The 21,356-nt window shown below is 38.4% G+C and overlaps 1 protein-coding gene across 1 annotated transcript in view; it reads right to left on the bottom strand.

The window, feature by feature from the left end:
- Positions 1-19,156, bottom strand: part of ROS1 (ROS proto-oncogene 1, receptor tyrosine kinase) — a 72,505-nt gene extending 53,349 nt beyond the window's left edge. The window contains exons 1-15 of the mRNA XM_062632471.1: positions 18,827-19,156; positions 17,045-17,098; positions 15,322-15,381; positions 14,635-14,661; positions 12,051-12,111; positions 11,205-11,353; positions 9,912-10,050; positions 9,221-9,422; positions 8,502-8,578; positions 6,061-6,180; positions 4,888-5,072; positions 3,568-3,665; positions 2,520-3,031; positions 1,682-1,894; positions 468-578 (exon numbers count right to left, since the gene is read on the bottom strand). Coding sequence (XP_062488455.1) covers positions 468-578; positions 1,682-1,894; positions 2,520-3,031; positions 3,568-3,665; positions 4,888-5,072; positions 6,061-6,180; positions 8,502-8,578; positions 9,221-9,422; positions 9,912-10,050; positions 11,205-11,353; positions 12,051-12,111; positions 14,635-14,661; positions 15,322-15,381; positions 17,045-17,098; positions 18,827-18,949 — 2,131 coding nt within the window. The 5' untranslated portion in view covers positions 18,950-19,156. The remainder of the gene's footprint in view (positions 1-467; positions 579-1,681; positions 1,895-2,519; positions 3,032-3,567; positions 3,666-4,887; positions 5,073-6,060; positions 6,181-8,501; positions 8,579-9,220; positions 9,423-9,911; positions 10,051-11,204; positions 11,354-12,050; positions 12,112-14,634; positions 14,662-15,321; positions 15,382-17,044; positions 17,099-18,826) is intronic.
- Between the last annotated feature and the right edge of the window lie 2,200 nt (positions 19,157-21,356).

Raw genomic sequence — 21,356 nt, 5'->3', positions numbered from 1 at the left:
AATAAATAAAAAGTAGCCAGGCACTTCATTTAAAAAAAAAAATAGATAAAAATGAACAGTTAGACTCACTTAACATGCAGATAAATACTTCCTTATAGGAATACAATGTATTATGGAATTATAGGAATAGAATGTTTATTATATAAACTTACATAGTACTTATGTAGCCCTGATGATTATAAATTTATGACATATATTAGGATGCTGGAGGTGGAAATATTTAGTTCAAAGACTTGATTTTAGCTCTGCTGTAACTGTGGTGATGTCAGTAGGCATTCATTAAGAATTAATTTGATCCATAAAGTAGAAAAAAGGATGGCTCAGTGAAGCTGCTTTATTGCACTGCATTCAAGTCTAGAGTGCTGCAATGAAATCTCCTGTCTTTCAGTCCTGCTGATGAAATTTATGGAGAGCTAATAAATGCCGACAGGTTTTTAGCAGCAGCATGCTGGTTGTTTAGTATTTACCTGAAATATTTCTTATATGAGGATAGAGGAGTTCTCCTGGCCCATAGCTATCCAACCGCTGCTTCCAGAGCCCTTCAGACCCCACTGTCAACATATACGGTTCTTCTTCAGCTGATAAAGAAAGAAAACTGCAATTGTGCACACCAACAAGCAACAGTTGCATAATATTTGTATTTCAATAGCAGGTGTTCCTGTTTCTGGAAAGTTGCAGAAGCATAGCTAAAACTGTGCCTACCCTAAGGAATAATAGATAAAGAAGAAAGGCATGAAAATATCTGAATTTGAGAAAACCAGAGATTCAGGGCGAGTTTAGGTTCAGAACTATAAAGCAATTTGGAACCTTGTTAGATGTTAAAAAAACACTGTGGGTTTTGACCTGGCCTTACTGAAGACAGGCAAGAGTCACCCCCCTAATCATAGAATCATAGAACAGTTAGGGCTGGAAAGGACCTCAAGATCATCTAGTTCCGACCCCATTGCCGTGGGCAGGGACGCCTCACACTAAAGCATGCCACGGAAGGTTTCATCCAACCTGGTCTTGAACACTGTCAGGGATGGAGTATTCACAACCTCCCCGGGCAACCAATTCCAGTGCCTCACCACCCTAACAGGAAAGAATTTCCTCCTTATATCCAATCTATCTAAAGTGCCAGACCAGTGCCTTAAACTGAAATATATTTTCCCCTCAGACAGAGGTTATTATGGGGAAACTAGGTTTCAAAAAATATTCCAAAGATCTACAAATCTCAGACATTGTGCACACATCCATTTCCCCTCTTATCTATGTGCAAATCAAGGATTTTTAGCCTTCAGTAAGCCTGCACTTTCCCCTAAACTGTTATTAACCCTCACGGCACTGCTCAAACCACTTCATCATAGAAAGTGCTTTCCAGAGCACAGGAAAGGAATAACACCTCTAATAACTGTTCATTTGATAGTGTACAAAATAATGTGTTTGATAGAATATTTGCATTAGAAAAAGGTAAATAAGTAGTAATAATAAATACATAATACATATAATACCATTAACATAGTTTGAGAGTCTTATTACTTTAAAAGAAAATTTACTTATCATGTATTCTTTGATGTTCCTAAGACAATTCTTTTTGTGCCCTTCATTTTGCAGTCTTTGCCCAAAGCTGGGGCCTCATCAAGTGGAAAGCTATATGCATAAGTCGTTCTTTATTTCTCCTAGCTGGCAAAGCAATTCTCACCTTCTTCTAAAGTTGTGCCTCTAAATGTCTCTGACCATGGCCCTTCACCAGCAGGAGATACAGCTCTGACTGACACTTCATATGCCGTGAAGCTGGCCAGCTCCTTCACTGTAAACCTGGTGTCTCTAATGTTTGAGAAAACCCATTCCTTCTCAGATGGATGTTGAGATGACACTTTCACATCATAGGTCCAGTTCTGCCAAGCAGACAGACCTGTGAGATTCAAGCAATCATGTCACTATAGAGTAGATGGCTGGAACAGATGATACATGTTATTTGAGAAAAGTGTATATTGGAGGCTCATTTCAAAAGTTCCTGCATCAGGGTAATTAAGAAATTAAAAATAAATTGAAAATTTGCGTCCTCTAGCTCTGGGACAAACCAAGAATTGTGGCTCAATCCCCCATGAAGAATGAAGTTGGAAGAACCAAAATTTTCCCCAACCAGGTCATTTTCTGCTGATTAAAGACACACGCACAGAGGGTAGAGACCATACAGTCACTGATCAGAAGTCATTACCTCTCTGGTATGCATTTTCTGTGTGATATCAGCAACCATTACTGCTACACCATACCATACTGAAGATGGAGTCTTGCTTAATTAATCTTGCAGATGACAAATGAGTTACTGATATAAACCTGTATTAACTTAGCCAGTCAATTTAGCTATTTTACCGGCAAATTTGGGGTTAAATTTTTCAAACTGAGGTAATTCCACATCTTCCAGCAGGACCAGCTATTGAAGTCACCAAAGCCCAGCATCAGGAAAAAGAAAGCCAGGAAGTTATTCCTCTGGAAAGGAAAGGAGTGGACTTTCAGGAAGAAACAACTGAACTTACTGGTTCCAATAGTGTGTTCAGGTGGTCTCCAGCAGATCACAGCTTGGTGCAGTCCAAATAGTGCCGTGACAAGCCGAGGAGAAGTTGGTAATGGAAAAGGCTGAGTTGATGCTCCATAGATAACCAAGTTGCCAAAGCCAAAGTACTCTGGATATGCCAAATTGCAATCCACAATGTACTCATTGAAGCTAGAACTCCCCAGTGGGGAGACCTCTTCATGGAAAACTGCCCAGCCGTCTGTGACAGTAAATGTGTTATCCTCATAAAAAAAGCTCTCCACATCATGAAGTGGCACGTGTGATCGCAGTGTGTGAAATTCTGAACCATCAAGAAAACCTGACACAAAGGCCTGTTCTGTTTTGTTGAAGAAAATAAGTCTCTTAGATTGGAAGTTGATCATGAAGTCTCTCAGAGCACTGTATTTCACTACTGGTGAAGCTGTGGAGGCAGTGCCAGGAAAGAGTTGAAGGTTTGCTCTGTATATGCCATCCTCCAGGAGACAGAAAATATAGCTGGCCATAGAGCAAAATAGACTCAAATAACTACAGTGCAAGAACCCTGTAGATGAGTCACAAATATTTTAACAGCTTAGAGAAGTGCCTGTCTTTATGCAGACAATAGGAAAATGATTTTGGTGCTATTAATGTACATCCTGGGAGAATTAAGCACATCTCATTTTACCTTCTGGGGATTTGGCTGACAGATTATTGGAGAGTATTCTTCCATAATACCTCAAGTGTTAAACATGGACATTTAAAATGCATAGATCTTCATAGTCGTAAAAGCCCTGAATGTCTGAAAACCTAATTTCTGCTTTGGAAATACTTTATCTCCTCTGCTAACACCATAGCAAAGAATATGAAGAAAACAATGCTGCATGTTGTCACTCATTTTCCAACTGTTTCTTAGTTTGTTGTTTGTTGCCAATTGCACTGTTTTGGTAAGGCAAAAGTCAGAAACAGGAACCCAGATGACTAGTGAAGTGAAGAAAATTAGAGAGAAGCTTTATAGCACCTTTGACACCACGTGCTCAAAGGAGGACACTTACCCATTATAGGGATCAGCTATAACCTTCCTAGGGGATGTCACATAAAGAGGAGTGATGTCTTCAGCTGCCGTGCAGTTCTCTAAATGGCAGACATGTATCTGGGGAATGAGAATCAAAACTAGTGAAGCATTCATAGGGTGTTTGCTAATGAGCAAACAAGCTGACCTGAGATCCCTTCAGGGGAACCAGACAATGAAACACCTCTCTCACAGTTCTAGGTCCTTCTGGGCTCCTGAGTTGTCAGTCACCCAAGCATAGCACTTGTACACAAGTACAAATGCATCCATGACAGTTTACCCTGAAAGAGTTGTCTGTCAGCTACTCTCCTCTCGACTTCCTACCTCTAAATTGGAGGGAAAAACGCAATTTGGAGGGGTATAGGCAAACTGTACTTTGAAATGATCTGGCAGGGAAGGGAAAAGAGGGAGGGAAGGAATTGCTTTTCTTATCCTGTGAGCAATACCCTGGGAATTCTCTAATCTGTAGTGGATTCAGAAATCCCTGTCATCAGCCTTTTCATCTGCAGCTCATTTTTATCTTTTTATCACTGCTGCTTTTCCTACTTCTTGTTCTCTGAGCAATAACTGAAAACTCAGACATGGTAAGAAGACTGGAAAAGAAAAAATCCCCCACTAACCATTTAGGGCAATTTTCTAGTCCTTTGTGCACTGGAGGACTACAAAGTGTCCTGGGTTCAGCTGAACCCAGGACACAAAGGTACAAGCAAAGCCTGACCATTTATATAATTGATCTTTTATGAGTAGGGAATCAAGTGCAGAGTTGCCATCTTCATTTTGACTTCAAGCTGAAACTGTTGTAATCTAACCTGTCATCACTGGAATGAAACACCTCCTCTCTTGAACATCTTTTGCCAATTATAAAGGGCATTATAATCACCAGCTAGTTACCTGACCACCTTCCTGAAGCAGAATAGTAACTGAACAGGCTAGATGGAGAAACAAGTAACAGAAACAAAGTCACTTATATTTGGTATGAGGAAGGTGTGAAATCAGTCTCAAAACTAAAGCAGCTAAAACCAAAGTTTTTTACATCCTAAGGAGAAAAATAAATAATGGAAAAAAACCAACTAAGGACACAGAGTTCCATATAGCCTCTTTGCTTTAAATATTACCTGATACTCAAGCCTTTCTCCTTTTTTAAAACTCTGAAGTGTGTGAATATTATTAAAGTAAAAAAATCTATTTCTATAATTATATTTTGTGCATGCATATCCATATATAAATCAGATTTTCTAATGTAAAATAAATCGCAGTAATGGTTCAAATTAAATAAGAAATGAATTAAGCCCTAGAGCACTACCTTTTCATTCATGACAAAGTATATCCTCTGGTAAAGCCAGTCTACCGAGATGGATGTAATATTCCCCCAGCCAGCATAGAAGAGCATTAGGTTGGATATATCAGACATATTTGCAGCTCCTTTCACCCAGATGGAATTCCCCTCAGAAAAATAGACAAGTTGCTGATAAACATTCACAGAAATTCCTAAAAATAGAAAGATACGTGCACACAGATAATCTAAGAAATAAGTTTCAGTTTTTCAGTTACTTTTTCTACTTGCCTTAAAAAGTATTTTTCAATCTGCAACCCAACATCATTGGAGAAAAGTTAACTGTTTTTTCTCCTCCACTTCTAGTCTTCCTTCAGTTAACAAGGAAACTTTCCTACTTGCTGTGTAAGTGACATTATTATAGACAATTGATCTTAAGAAAGGTAATCAGACAAAAAGAGGATATGTAACTTGCAAACCAAGTGACACTGATTGCCCCTCCTCAGGGCAAACAGATGCAATTGGCATCTCCTCACAAATCACCTTTCACCCTAGAATTGATTATCTGTGCCACCACCACCATCACCGTACTATCAAAGGATATTTATTCAGGGGCAACATTTGTTCTCAAGTATCTTTGAGGCTCTGTGAACTTCTGTAGGAAAACTCTAGATTTCCACACTGGCTCCAAGGACCAAGTACAGCACCGGTGTAGATAAGAAACATTAGAGTGGTGAGTAATTTGAAATAACATGGTTGTCTGGTGACTTAGGCTACTAAGTGCTTTGTTACAGAGCTCTGCCCCAGACTAGCTAACACACTATATGACACTTCGTATTATTTAATTCTTTTTGAAACACTTCCCCATGTTCATGTAAAATACAGTCATTAATCGTAGGGAAACATCTGCTTCGGCTTCATTTCACCTCAGTTTAGATACATACTGTGTGAAAATCCAGCTCTAAAGTAGCTGCCTAGATTCAGTGAAAAAAAAAGTTGCCCTGGGGAGATCAATTAATCTCTTCCCAGTGCCTGTCAGTTCAAATAGGTCAAACCATGTACTGTAAGTTCCTATTTCTCCCCCACTGACTATAAATGGAGGTTAGATAGTGTCTCAGGCAAGGTGAGGTGCATTCTGTTCTTGGTTAGTATGAGGTCTAAGCCAAACTTGAGATAAAAGGAGAGAGCCCAGTCTGATTTTACCTGTAATGTTGTGGTTTATACCATTTTGCAGACACTGGGTGGCTTCAAGAAAATGTTCTGTGTATCTCTTCCTTAAAGACTGGTTTCGGGATAGGAAAAGCCATGTTGATTTTTCCTTAGCTAGCAGAGAGGAAAATTCAGAATTAAGATAGATGGCTGCAGCAGAAAGAAGAATATTCCTAACTCAGATACATCATTTATAGACATGCATACACATATGCATATATGTACAAATGTATTCTTACACTAGCAATGACAGACTAAAATTTAAACTCTTCAAGTATTGAAAGTGGGCAGTTATTCACCATTACCATGACTTCTGGCTCCTCACCCAGGGTAGAGAATGCAACACAGGAATTTCACACCATCCTTTCTTGTAACAGTAGTGAGTTCTTCCCTAGTGAGGGAAAGTAAGCTGGAACAAATGAAGCCCTGTGGACTGCTGAGGAACACAAGGCACTAAGACTCTGTGTGACACTCAGACCCAGCAGAACTGGGATACTTAACCCCCTTTGGGCTTCTTTGAAAAGCCTGGTCAAACTAGAATATTATGCCACAGAGCTGGGGAAGAATACGTTTATTTCATGTATTTCATCATGCTGACCAGTAATTTTTTTTCAAGGAACATGTAGGGTTTTTACAGAAAAAGGACATACTATGATCTGCTTCAAAGTTGATAATTACCTTTTTTTTTTTAATAAAGTCACAGATTCCAAAGCTAAGAAGGAAAACTTTGGTCACATAAACTGACTTCATGCTTATACTGGCCCAAGTAACTCACACCAAAACTTCTGCAGCAAATTCATACCTTCTGTCAGGGCTATGCACAGGTCTGGGAAAGATATCTAGCCTTGCTTTTGAATCTCAGACCCCTGAAAATCTAGCACATCTCCTGCTAAATTGATTTACAAGGTAGCTATCTTCATTTTAAATAGTGGTGTATTATTTTGAGCCTAATTTTAGTTTCCAAGCAATCTTTCCCCTTCCCGCCCCCCTCTAGTTTAAACAGCTGCCTGTTATCAGTTACAATTTCCTCATAAGGGTATCGTGAGACTGTCATTGAATGCTGTTCCAATTTATTCCTGGATAATCCGCATAGATTGAGCTGCATGTATTTCTCACATGATGCACAGACTGCAAGTCATGTCAGTAATGATGTCACCATAGATCACAAAAAGCCAACACCACTCCCTTATGTCCTTTCCAATGACATTTTTTTGCAGTCTAGGACAGAGATCAGATTCTTTCCCTGGCTCTTCTCAGGTCTCAGGTCTACACAGCTTTACCTCATGCAGTAACAATTTCTGAACATGGTACATGAGGAAGAGTTGTTCATCTTCGCATTAGCAGAAAGAAAGCGTGTGCCAGTGCAATTCAGAGTGAATCAACTGTGGCAGCTAGTAAGGGGAGGCAGGATATTTTCCCTCCCGCAGGATGTTTTTCTGGTGGGTAGGGCTGGTTGGCTGTTTTCTACCTTAAGTTAATTGGATGGTAATTGGCTTGATGAACAGAGTTTGCTGCACCAGTCTGGACGTTTCACAAATGACACAGATTTTTGTGGCTCAGGGTCAGCCAACCCTAGAGCGAACCTCTGCAAGTCTCCTGGTAAGGACTTCTCAGTGTGTCTGAGCTACCACCAAAGAAAAGATGTCATATTTTCAAAAGCACTAGAGAAGCTATAAGTTCAGTTTCTCTAACCAATAGCAGCAGAACACTGGTGATTCAGAGACAGACTTAAAGTGTTTGCTAGGGTTGAAGAGTTTCCAGGTGTTTGACAACTGCATTTCTTCAGGAAGGGGGGGTGTCTTTTGTTTTCTTTTCTAAAGAGACATTTTAGTAACATTGATTTCATTCTCACTTGTGCTGTATCTCAATATGTACCTTTCTCTGGCAATTAGTGAAATTTCTGCAATTCTTTTAGTGATACCTTTAGTGTATTATCAATTACTTAATTATTATTAATTAGTTAGTACAGTAAAATAAATACAGCCATGAAAAAGCAACAACAATTGATATGGTTTCCCATATTTGGCATGAGAGAACTGAAAATATTTTGAGAAAAGAGTTTCATGTTAAGCATTTAATATTATTAGAATAAATATATTTGTTTGTCAGCTGGTAAAATCTCATGTAGAAAATGGAACCAAGCCATCTCAGTCACTGCCTCAGACCACAGGTGTTTTTCATCTGTAATACAACTCAGGCCAAACCTGTTTGGGCTTATCAGCATCTCATTATTACCATACTGTGTAGCCTAATAATGTCTACAGCTAAAGAGCAGGACTCTCTCTGATATGCTATTGACTCTTCAGCATGCAACTCCTTGTCATGAGATGTTTACAGTCTAAATATTTTTCTCTTTTACTAGTTACACAGCAGCCCAGCAAAAGTGACTTTGTCCCCAGGAGCAGACAGTGATAAGGACTCTGCTGCTTTTGTACCTCTGGATTCAGGAGTTGTGATGTTGGCTTCGGCAGGGGGTCCAGCACCAACCTCATTGACTGCCACAATACTGAACCTACAGTAAACCAGAGAGACAGGTTTTGTTTTGCATGTTTCTTCTCAAAGATTGCACAAGAAACATTTTACCAAATAGGGCAGCTGCTACAGGACTGCTTGACATTCAGAAAATGTCCATTTAAATATAATGTTTTGGGAAATTTTGAGTGAAAATAAAACCAACCAGAATCTGAATTCCTCAAAGGTGAGGCAACAACAGAATCTTCTAAATTAAAATTCAAAACGGAGTTTCAGACTCAGGACAGCAACTCGGTTTAATTTCAAAGAAAGATCTGTATTTATCAATGCAAGCAGAATGCAGGCCTTCGTCTTTAATAAAAATGAAGGACTAGAGAGGACTGCTCTAACATTCCCTGAGTACACTGGAAACATACCATAAAAGCTTAACAAAAACCCTGGAAAACAGCAGTTAAGAAAATGCAGCCTGCTGGTCCTATATCAGATTGCTCCCAATCCAACTTCCACATATGCAGCCAACTTATCTTGAATAACTGTTATCTCAAGGAAGGTACTTTTGCTTTTGGCAAGAACATAAGTAAGCAGCATAACTGCAGAAGTGGTGTTTAGGCTTACCATGTACTACCTGGGCAAGAAGTGCTACAGCGCAATTGACCATGTTGGTTATGTTTTCTTTTTGTACCTGTAAGTGTTGTTTGGGAAGGTGGAGTAGAACTGGAAGCTATGCCCTCTTGAGGCTCTCAACAGTTTGTGTTTCTCACTGGTCAGGAGCAAATTATATCCAACAATCAATCCATTTGGAAAAAGTGGTGGAGACCAGCTAACTTCAACTGTATTTGGACTTGAACTCTGAATGTTTTTAATGATAGGAGATGTTGTAGGAGCTGCAAGAGACAAAAATAACTGACTCTGGGATGGCATTTAAGACATTAATGTTTTTTCTTTCTTTAGGTACATTTTTAGGTTTCATACCTGTCAATTCATTTATACTAATAAATACGATTAGGGACAGCATAAAATTTCAGAAATGTTTAACATTTTTGGTTAAACAGAGGAAAATGTGTGCATACTTCAGTCAAAAAGTTAATATGCATAATTATACACAAAAGTATTCAATGTGCCTTCACAATTTTAATCTTGTACTTTTCTGTGTACATTTATAAAATAAAAGCAATAAGCAGCCCTAAATAATCTAGTTCAAACAAAAAGAGGCTGCAGTATTTTAGATTTTTTACAGCTACCCAACAAATAACACACCCATCATTCTGAAGATTAAACATCAATGTTTTGTGTGAAAGAAACAAGGAAACCAAAATGTTTCTGATATGGTCCCAAAAGACTAATAATTAATAATTAATGATACAGTTCATTACCTCCAAAAGCATGTGTCCGGTAACTGGGACTAGATGGAGAATGGAGCTGCAGCTGAGATGTAATGATCCAAACTACTCGAAACACATATTCTGTGAAGGCTTGAAGATCTTTGACTGTGTATGAAGCTTCAGATACTACCTAGGTTAATGCAAACACACAATCGTTTTTATTATTTTTCTCCTTCTGCAGCTACTGTATACAGTGTTATCAGGGCAAAAGAGGTCTCATATAACATACGTATTTTAAAATACAAAAGTGCAGCATCCTAAATTAAAATAAGAGGAAATTCTGGGATTTATTTTCAGCATGACTCTGATTTTATGTCCTTTCAGAACTTTTTCTTCTTCTTTTTTCTTCAGAACACACCACCAAATCTAAACAATGAGCTGATGGATGCAATATAGTAATAAATTTGAAGAATAAGGTAAAAAAAACTACCAAAGTAATAGCATATTGTGCGCAATGTATTTTAAATTGTTGGTATATACACTACTGGTTTAAGATCCAAAGGCTCCTAGTTGCCCTAAAGTATTTACTATCTGAAGTCATTGTTCCCCATTATTTCAGCAATGATTAATTCAGAACTTCCTGCTTAGCAAATTATCTTTACCTTTGATTTGGGCACCAGCTTGCCATGCTTTGTAATTTGGTCCAATAGAAAAGATGGCAAGATAACAAGTGTACAGTTGACGCAAAAGAACATGAGAATAACCATACTGAGTAAGAACAAAGGTCTACCTGGCCAACTATTGTGTCTTTCACAAGAACTGAAAAAATTTCTCAGGGAAAGGTATATAAAAAAAAGAAAGCCTACAGTGATGTTTCTCACAAATATTTTCAGTCTTGGTATTTCGTAAGCACAGCTCAACATGAAATAATGGTAATGTTTGCATTTAGTAGAACTCAATTTTGTTTTTCCATGAACTTGTCCAGTCACTTTTCAGACTTTATTTAGTAATTTGAGCAACTTTAATATTTAGGAGTTTCAATTTAATAATTTAATAATTTAACATCCAGAGGGGCCAAGAAGCATCTGAAAGTTTTAACTACATATTCTGAGAGGAAATACCTTCATCTGCTAGTTTTGAACCTGCTACCTGCTAGTTTTCATCAAGGTCCCTAGTTCTTATGATGGAGGAAATGGAATAATTGTCCACATTGCAGCTTCTCCATGCTACTCATGATTTTGCAAACCTCTTTTGTGTGCCTAGCGTTATCCAATATTTTCTAAAATAAAATGAAGAGCAAATAAGAATCTATTTCCTTATAAAGTAAAAGGAAGTGTCCTGTACCTCTGTGTACCTCCAGTCTCCAGGGAGCTGACTGAACTTCCACTGGATAATATATTTCACCCCAGAGATGTTAGCTGGTTTCCACCCTAATGTGACATTGTGGCTTCCAATGGTAGTTACAAATGGTGCTCCAGGCTCGTTCAAGTAATCTGATGGGAAAATACAGTATCACAGTAAGAAAAAAATCTTTCATGGCAATCTTTTTAAGGGTAAAAGCCTCTTACCCCACACATCTGAAAGCTGTGAAGCTAATAAAACCAGACAAAAGTATGTATTGAAAATGTTGCTGAATAAATCACACGACATTTTAAAGCCAGCTTGAAAAAGTAAGCCTAGACTGGGACAAGCTCAATGTGAGCAAATGTGACTGCAATTCTGTGCTTGTGAAATGCACTTTTAGTTACAGGTTCTTAGTAAAATTTGCTAAATAGAAACCTAGAGAAGGTATGAGAGACTTCTGAAGCAATTTTCAAGGGGCCAATTACAATAGCACTGTATTGGCCTAACTGTTTCCGTATCAGTTGTAGGAGATTTGGGCAATGATTTCAAGATAGCAGACAGGTCAAGGATGTGTGCTCAACAGAGTATCATCTTGAACAGCAGAGACTGGATTCTAGAAGTCTCATGGCCCTCATGATATGGAGGGGATAAAAGTTCTACTATAAAATAAGAATTAACTTCATTGTATTTGTTAAAATAAAAGAGTGATAATTTTCTGATGAATAAAAACACTCAAGACATTCCTATTTTATTTTTCAAAGAAATGCAGATAATAAAACAAGACTATAATCTTAAAACTGAATATATCAAACTGTGAATTGGAGACAGAACTCTTTTCAGACTTACTCTGTGCTTCAACTCCATATGCATCCTCTGCACGGCTACAGCCAAACTTACAGGAAACTGTCTGTGTAGGGTACAGAACTCACTGGTTAGTTTTGTGTAAAGGCAAACTTCCTCCTAGAATTATGCAAACACATTTTAAACACATACAAATCCTGTGGACAACTTGAATGCATAAAACCCCTGTGGAAATCATTGTATTCATTCTAAAACAATAGCAATACCACAAACTCACTCTGAAGAGCTTCCCAAGAGCCTTTCCAACAATTCACTGGGCACTGAATTAGGGTTTTCCTCCTTAAGCACTGTCCCTTTATGGAATGCACAAACATGGGGCTACATTAAAGTTGGAAACAGGCTTCGTTGACAACCATAGAGTTTGGAAGTAACAGTGAATGATGTGTTCCACATGTTGGATTTCACCTTTTTCCCCTTCTTGTTCCTATGAATGAGGCACAGTCTCACAAATGTGTTTCCAGTGAATTTTCAAAATAGTTGAAATGAGTAATCTGTAAGAGCAGCCATGCCTAATTCACATTTCCTTGTTAGCAGTTACTCCTTCTGTTACAGTCATGCCTAAAAGCTGCAAACATAACAAATACTCCAGGGCAGCGAGTTTTCCATGTTCACATGCTAAGAACACAAAATTCCTCAGAGTTTTCAGTTTAGGTGTTCAGTGTTCAGTTCAGTTTAGTGTTACTCTACTTTATAGGTAGAGAACTTGAGAAGATGTAGTAACATTTTCCAGCTGGATCTCAGTGGCTTCAAAGCTACATGCAAGACAGTCTCCCGGGAAGCCAAAACTTTTGGGAGGTGATGGTTTGAGCTTATCAAAACAGGGATTTTATTTGGGCTCATTTTATTCCACAAATTCGTTCAGCCTATAAAATCTTGAATTTTTCTTCATGCAGGAGCCACCTTTTAAGTGATAATTAACCTTTAGATCATTCAGAAACAATTCATTATGTTAAGTGAGCAAATTCTTTTTATTGCTTTTCCTGTGATTCTAGGATATACCCTATGGAAACTGATAAGGCACATCACTTATTTCAGACAAGACGGTTGCAGCTGAAATAGATTTAAAATCTTGTTTATCGGTATATTCCTATATACATTATCTCACACCAGGTACTCAGTGCCAAGTGCAAGCATTTAAGAAGTTTTTTTTATTCAGAGAAATATTTCCAAGTGAGTTATCATTACTGATAGGAGACAAAAATCCAGATATTAACAGACATCAGTTACCTACTGTACACTGAAGCTTTTGTTTACAACCAGGATTTGTTTAGTTAGTAGGGGATAGTGTCCCCAGATTACATGCTGATTCATTGTGCCTTCTGCTTCATTTAACAGACATTTCTGGCCATTTGTTTTTTGTCGTGTTTTTCATTCTTCTGATTTTTGTCCAAACCACAGATCTAATTTTTGCTTGAGGTAAGAGGATTACTGAAGCTCCCAGCCTTAGAAATTTTGAGGGAAATTTGCCATCTGCTCTGCCTGAAAATAAGAAATCCACTCTTACTCCCACTCCTTTCCCCTGCACACTGCAATGACCTGATCCTCTGCATGCAGTGACCTGGTGCTTGCCTGACTATGCGGGGAGTCAAGTCAGCCCACTAATTCAGTAGAAGGATAATCCTACAAAAGCCTTTGCAGAGTTAGTGCATATTGTGTGGCCAGACAAGCAAAAAAACCAACCCAACACAACAACAACAACCCACACACACACTCCAATTCTGTTTCTACAAAAAAAATTTGGTTACTCCTTGGACTGTTACTACACTCCAAACCCACCATTTAGCATATCTGTAAATGTTTGTCATGGTCACAGTTTCACAGATTAGAAAAACATTTAAAAACCCAATCCATTTAATGGAATTTCTGGCTTGCCAATGGGTCTCAAGAACCCCCAACACAATCCTGCAAACACTTCATTCCCATCCTACATTCTACGTTCATGATAAATGGTTCTCAGAAAGGCACTGTGTTTAGCAGCATTTTGTTGCATCATACTTATCACTGTAAACACCAGTGCATCTGCAGCACAGACCAGGTACTCCCCATTTGAGATCTCTTTCTAAAGGACAGCACATTACTCCTTACTAAATAGCATTTTACTTCATTTGGATTGTTGACCCAGTCAAGAGTGTTTTGTCTTCTGGCTTCCACTCTTTGTTTCCAATTCTCGCCAAGCTGGTGTCGTATCAACCTTAATAAGCATTCTCTGCCTTTCATAGCATTAATGAAAAACTGGGCAGAGCAAGACTCCTATGAGAACCTAGAACACAGTTTAAATACATCTGCACTGCATTCCATACTGGTCTGATTAGTCTGATTAGTCTGCTTTCTTTAAAGCAATATTCTTTGCTACACAGCAGTTTTTAATGCAAACATGCCCGTAGCCACCATGCTGGAAAGACAGGATTCAGGTACTTAACTCATTCTTCAGCTTTAGAGAGCACAAAACAATTAGACCTGGATTGATAAGATTTGTGTATCTCCACAGTATTTCTTAGCACTGTGTGGACATACTAACCACTGAAATAATGATTTTTTTTTTCATTTGCCCTGATAGCATTTAGCTTACCTCACATGGTCTTGTGTATGTCTTGTTCTGCCAAAAAAACAAATGAATAAAATGTGGGATTACCATAAATATAATCACAGAGTATTTCAAACACAAAATAATGGTTAATTAGAAGTTTCTTACAGTGAAAGTACACTACAAAACCGTATCACTGGGAAAAATGAAAGAAGTGGAATCTACAGTTGAAAAACCAGAAAGCCAACGTTAAAATGGTGCCAAGGATGAACGAGCTTCAGGTGTTCAAGATGACCAGAAAAAAAAAGCAGTTTAAAAACTACTATGGCAGCTGGCCCAGACCAATGTTAATTCTCATCCATCTGTCTAGTAAAAGCAAGAAATAAATCTAGTAAAGACCATGTGCTTTATTTACACCTGCATACAATTCTGAGGTAGGCCCCAATAGAGTAAAATCCTGAAAAGCTCTACTTCTTTCTCACTGCCTGAAAATCTGGGTGAGTGGTTGAGCTTAATGAAGGGTAAAATGTCCCCACATTTTAGCAAATACAATGAAAACACCCATAGCAAGAATTATTAACTTCCCAAAAAGAGAATTTATAAACATACTGAGAGAAATTATGGACATTACATCTTTTCATAGAAACACTGTTCTGGTTAAGTTTTCCACATCTGCCATACTTGGTGGGCTGGAGAAAAGTGCTATAGAGACAAAGCAGAGGCAATACTCACACATTTCAGTGGGCAGTTGATTTGCACTGTAGCGTTCCAAAACTGACATCCCTGTGTGCACTGCAAAGACAGATGGTGACTTTAAAAAGGACTTGGAAAGCACATTTTTAAAGAGACAGGATGCTCCAGCTCTAAAAGTGAGGACAATAGATCAATTTCCAGCTGCAGTAAAACAACCTGCATGACCAAGTCATTTAGCTCCTTCGTGCTATGCAATAAAATAGGCTTAGCAACAAAATAGGCTTAAATAAAATAGCACTTAAACTCTGTAACAAAACCAGTAAATATACCAAAGTTTATAGGTACTCTGATAGTACAGTAAGGGACTTACATTGTATAGTGCCCTCCCAATGTAAAATCAAATATGGAGCTGAAGAAAAAATAAATCATTCTTAGAGACTGGTTTGTGCAAAACAGTAGATGCTCGATTACCTGTTCAGCTTTGGTAAAAACTTGGACACTCTTGCATGTACTGAGAGCACTAAAAGGACTGCAGGACACCTGAGCAGAATGTGAATATCACCTGAGGAGGGTGCTCAGCTTTACCCAGGCTGTGGGAAAGGGCTGATGCACAGAGACAGAAGGAGCCCTGGCTAAGGCAGTCCATGTTCACTCTTGCTCTGGGAATGAGTCACCCAGTCAGCTATGATGTGTGCGGCCAGTGCTCCCTCTCTCCCAGCTTTATTTTGTCACTTGTCCTCTGTGGAGAAGTAACAAATAAGCAGTATGCAGCACAGCCAAGCACAGTGGAAAGCTGTTCAACACAAGCCCCCCACTCTCCAACAGGGGAGGCATCAGCTTTTAAACTATGAGTTTTCAAAGATGTTATAAATGTTATGTGGTTTAGATGTGTTGTTGGATCTTTCTTATTCATTCTGTCCCATCCATTTCCTAATGGTCATGTACATTTATTATATTTTTTTAAAGGGAAGCTGGAAGCCTCATGAAACAAGTAGTAATACTTGATAACACTGAGCAAAGATACACAGTAAGCTAAATAAGCAAGTCAACCTTGCCATGTATTATGATAGCACAGCCTTTTATGGTCCCAGCATCATAAATGACCCAGCCTTGCTAGATACCAGCCATTGAGAGTCTGCTTCCCACTAATCTCTGTGGAAAATATTGATGACTTAATTCTTCACTGCTCTTCAAGTACTATGTATAACCAGCAGCTTGAACAGCATGTGAAATATGCACTAGAAGAACATCAGCTAAAGTTTTTACAAGAATGCTGCCATGGAAAACTCATGTCAAGCTAAAGAGCCCCCCCAGTAGACACAACCATTTGAAGTCCTACAATACTCTAATTTTTCAACAATTGCCATTTTAAGATTTCTCCCATCAAATCACTAGAAAACAAAATAAGCTACTTTATTATACAAAGGTAGTTGAATAAAAATCTTAGCTATTTACATTTTGGAGGGAATACTAGCTTTGATTCATTTTCTCAAAACTGATTATGAACTTTGTAGATCACAAACATGAACGTGACTCACAACAGAGAACTACACTTTTTACACATTTTCTTTAAGCAAAAAAGATAGCTTTGTCTTTAATAATTTGAGCCAAATCTGAGCACACAACCTACTGACTTATGTCAGACAGGCAACTGTGCTCATTTACGTGAAGTCTTTGACAATATGATTGATCATTGTACCCATTTTATTCAAATAGCAGTAACATAAAATGTCAGTAATTAACAAAGTAAACCATTACTCACTGCTCCAGTGATGTCACTAACATTGCAAAGGTTACTTATTCCAAGTTCTCCTTCCTATAAGAGAAATACATGTATTTTTATGGAGTCAAAATGTTTCCCCAAAATTATTTTATTAAAATACATTAACGCATTGGATTCTTGTAAAACACATTTTCTTTGACTAGTGTTTCCTAATTTGAAGAAATTTATTGTTGACACACCAGTAGCTTCTCACTTGAGACCAATTTCATGGTACCACAAAGACATTGGCAGAACCAGTTGTTGTTAATTTAATTATCTCAGGTAAGAATCTGGCTCTCATCTCCTGTTTCTGGCTCACTGAGTCAGTAACAAATCCTTCAGAAATCTGTTGGGCATAAATGAGAAAGCCAAGTGGCTTTGACCTCTTGGGAACAGGAAAAACCTTCCTTGAAGCTAAATCCCTTCTGTCTGGTCTCCTTTTGAAGGGGCTTTACTCAGCCATATGGTGACCACCATTCCTCCTCTGCCAAAAGTGCTCTCCAGCTAAGGTGGTTAGTTTTCCACAACATCCAAATTGTGCAAAACCAGTCACTGCCTGTGAAGTGCGAATGATTTGAGGATGTATCTGACAACCCTCAAGAAGCTGAATATTAGGTCTTCAGTTTTGTCCTGCAAAGAGGTAAGAGCACCCTTAAAAAAACAATTTTTAGGCAGAAATTTTCAACAGACTGGGCACATGATGACAGTAGTGACAGTCAAAGGTGTCACAAAGCAAATGGGAACACAGCAAGTAGACTGGAGACAAAAAATAAGATGTACAGCTCTCAGACCCCAAGATTATATTTTTCTCATCTGAATCCCTTACACAATACGCTCACTGAACATGAATGTGATTTTCCTGTCTTTCAAAGCTGAGAGGAAGAGCAACTTATTTCTTATTCTGAATTAATTTAAGCTTAAATCAAAGGATCCCCATTAAAGTTATCACCGCATGATAGGCTTTCATCAGGAAAGGCAATTAACTCTTTCACTGGTGCAAGAGTTAGAAAGGAACTGTCAAACAAACGTATGACATAGAGCAGGTGAGTCTTCTGCAGTAAATTTCCACAGTTAGTTAGCCCAAGGCACAAAATGTCCTTTTACAGAGCAAAGGTACATGGTCTTCTAAACAACATCAACATTTCAGGCAAATAGAAACAAGGAGGGAACTCCTGAAAGTCTCATGCAGAATTATTGTTTAGATTTGGGCGGTTCTGCTTATCATTGTTATGCATCAGTAGAAGGAAAAATAGTAAATTCCACTCAACTACTCAAAGGAACACTAAGAAAGCAGAAGATTAAGGATCCAATCACTTTAATACTGAAAGTTCTATCTACAATTTAAAGGATAGGTGACTTAAAAAAGAAGTTGAAACTAGTTCATTATAACTGTGCAAACCAAAGATTCCCAGATAATTTCTTGTGAATTCACACTTTTCCTCAGTTTGTGACAGAGAAGTCGTAGACTAGACAAACTGATAAGTGCATGAACTGAAAGAACAAAGGTTTCTCTCTTCCACCCTCCAGGGTCTTTAGCACTTAGAGTAATTTCAGGAGCTGCTGGAACATAAGTATATAAAGAAAGTATAAAATGAAAACCCATGCAATCTGCTTAATGGGATTTCTTACTTACCAGGTTCCACAAAACATTTGTTCTCAAACTCTGCTTTTACTCAGACACAGTATTTAAAATAAATTTTAAAAACATACATAATAGGAAGTTCCTACAGTGCTAACAACCATCTATGTTTCAAAAGATGAAATACAGTTTTCAAAACTTACCAGGTTACTTGTACATAAGTTTTGACAGTTTCTTGAGAAAGTACAGTTCACTGCAGAAATCCATACACAGTAAAAAGCAGCAAGTCTGTTTAGCGGGAGACCCCACAGGCAAGCGTTCCTCATAACTTAAACAATTGCATCTGTCAGTCTGACTCTTTCCTTGACTTGGCCATATGAACTCCTTTCAGTCTAGATGATGGAGATGCAACTGCTAAAGTTGCTTTCCAGTTTATTAAATATTTTTTTAAAGCCTTGTTTACACACTCCTTTCCTTCAACTACTTTTCAGCTTCCTGGAGCACTGGTCTTGCAATTGCACAATATCTATTTCATAGTTTCTTATTAAACCACTGAAACAAAAGAGTAAACCAATGAAAGTCAGCGTATCTCCTTACATAAATACCATTCAAGCAAAGAGGAAACTAGCTGCAATGCTTCAAATCAGGTGCTCCAAGCAGAATGGAAAGAGTGAGTGAAAAGTGACCTAATCTTCATTTCTACTACAATTAAGCTATTTCTAAATATTTTCAAGTGGATTTAGCTAAGAAAATTTCTTTGTGATGATGAATAACCTTGTTAGAAAACACTGCAGTTCACATTAGTCAGTACAAAAATGTTAATTAATTCTCTATTTTAATGACTGTTTCCAAATGTTCCATTTCCACACCAAAATACCACTCAAAACAGACGCCTGTCTGCCTTCAGATACAACACAGACACAAACTAACCAGAGCCAATCTGCTAGGGATTCTATGTGAGTAGGCACTAGTACTAGTAAGTTTGTGCCCGTATCATGGAATAAAATTGAAGCTGATGGATAAATCATGCATCTGATTTAAAGAGAGGTGAATAGTCCTACATTAAGTTGGACACTCACATTGAAGAGGTCAGTGGAAATTCAAGCTTAAGATACACCCACCTCCCAGTCTGTGGCACATCTCTCTTGTACTGGCTGAGCTATCCAGAGTCATTCTGTGAACTGCAGTAGGAAGTTGATCTAGCTTACATATATATGTATATATAAACAATTTCTATGTCATTTTTGTGCATGTATTATGCATTACAAATAAAATGTGCTATTTTATAAATAGTATAGCATTCTGAAGATCAGTTTAAACTGCCACACCCTCTCATTGCTGCTTAAGAAGGGGACCTGCTTTTCTAGCACACCTTTCCAAGCCCCACTCACTTGCCAAGCAAACATTCCTGCAGTCATGCAATAAACCAGGCTGAGAATCTGGTTAACACGAACCCAGCAACAACTAAAGTGAATTGTTTGACATTAACCCAATAGTATTCTCTCTGATTCAGACTGCAGCACAGCCCCATGTGTCGCTGTGCCTGTGCATAGTAGGTGAAAAGAGCTAAAAGCACCAAGGCACGAGAAAAGGATAAGCCAGGCTATAGAGAGTCAATGGATATTGCCAAGCACATGGGTCAAAGGTGGACAGGGGAAGAAGCAAGCTCATTTGTTTTATTCCACTTGTGCTGGGAAGCATTTGGGGGTTTCCTTGTGCATTATCTCAGCCTCCTCACCATGACTCAAGAGAACTCCTAGACAAGAGTAAGACTTGTCTAAGATGAGCTTAGCTTTCGTCCAAGGGCTTTCAGCTACACAGGTGAGGGGGAGTTACTGCCCCATTTTCTTGTCTGTTCTCCACTCCAGAAGGATGCTGCCCCAATCCAGCCCACCAGCAAAGCCACTCAGGAGGAAACTCCTTAGCTGCGGCCAAAATAAGCCAGTTTAGTCTGACTGCTTAAATAGTAGCTCTTTGCTAATCCAGCTCATCTTGGCTGAAGAAGCTTTGTCAGAGCTCACGTGAGCAGAAAAACTCAAGAGGAAACTGGTGACAGGCAGATGTAGGCTGCAATTTCTTCTTGAGACAAAGCACTTTGTGCTTTGGGTAGATCTTTAGGAGATTTAAGACCCTCAGCATATTGTCTCTAGGACTAGTAGGTCTACACCAGTAATTTAAATGTACCCACATACCTAATATGTACCTAAGCAGGTGGCATGGGGTAATCCGCATCACACTTTAAAAAATACTCATACTCCAAGAGAAGATAGCCACAACTGAAATACATATGGGAAATGGCTCTCAGGTTTTATTATATACCAATCTGTTCCTGGATATTATTTGGGCTAGTGTTGATGTAGACCAAAACCAGCCAGGGACAACAGTTTAACAGTTGATCTATGTGGTCACTCAAGACTAAGAATGCTGCCTGGCATGGATTTACATTACTAGTTTAGCTGTAGTCCAGGTAAACAAATACGTCTAAGTTCAATCTTTAAAAAAAAAATAAAAATCTTTTAATTCCGTTTAATTATTCAATAGTTTTTTGTTTTGGTTCGGGTTTTTTTTTAAGGAACTAATTGATTGTTAGGACATTTTGGGTCTTGTTTGGGGGTATATAGGGAGGAGCAGTGGGGTGGGAGAAGGGATTAATTTAGGAACCTGGTGAGGAATGGAATCAAGGTGCATCTGAAAGCCTGAAAAAGCACTTGGCAACCATATAAAATGTTGACG

The sequence above is a fragment of the Pezoporus occidentalis genome, unplaced genomic scaffold (assembly GCF_034315485.1).
Source record: "Pezoporus occidentalis ecotype Australia unplaced genomic scaffold, CSIRO_AGI_Poc_V1 ctg39, whole genome shotgun sequence".
Taxonomy (NCBI): Eukaryota; Metazoa; Chordata; class Aves; order Psittaciformes; family Psittacidae; genus Pezoporus; species Pezoporus occidentalis.
The sequence above is the reverse complement of the archived record's forward strand: the minus strand, read 5'-3'. Positions and strand labels throughout refer to the sequence as shown.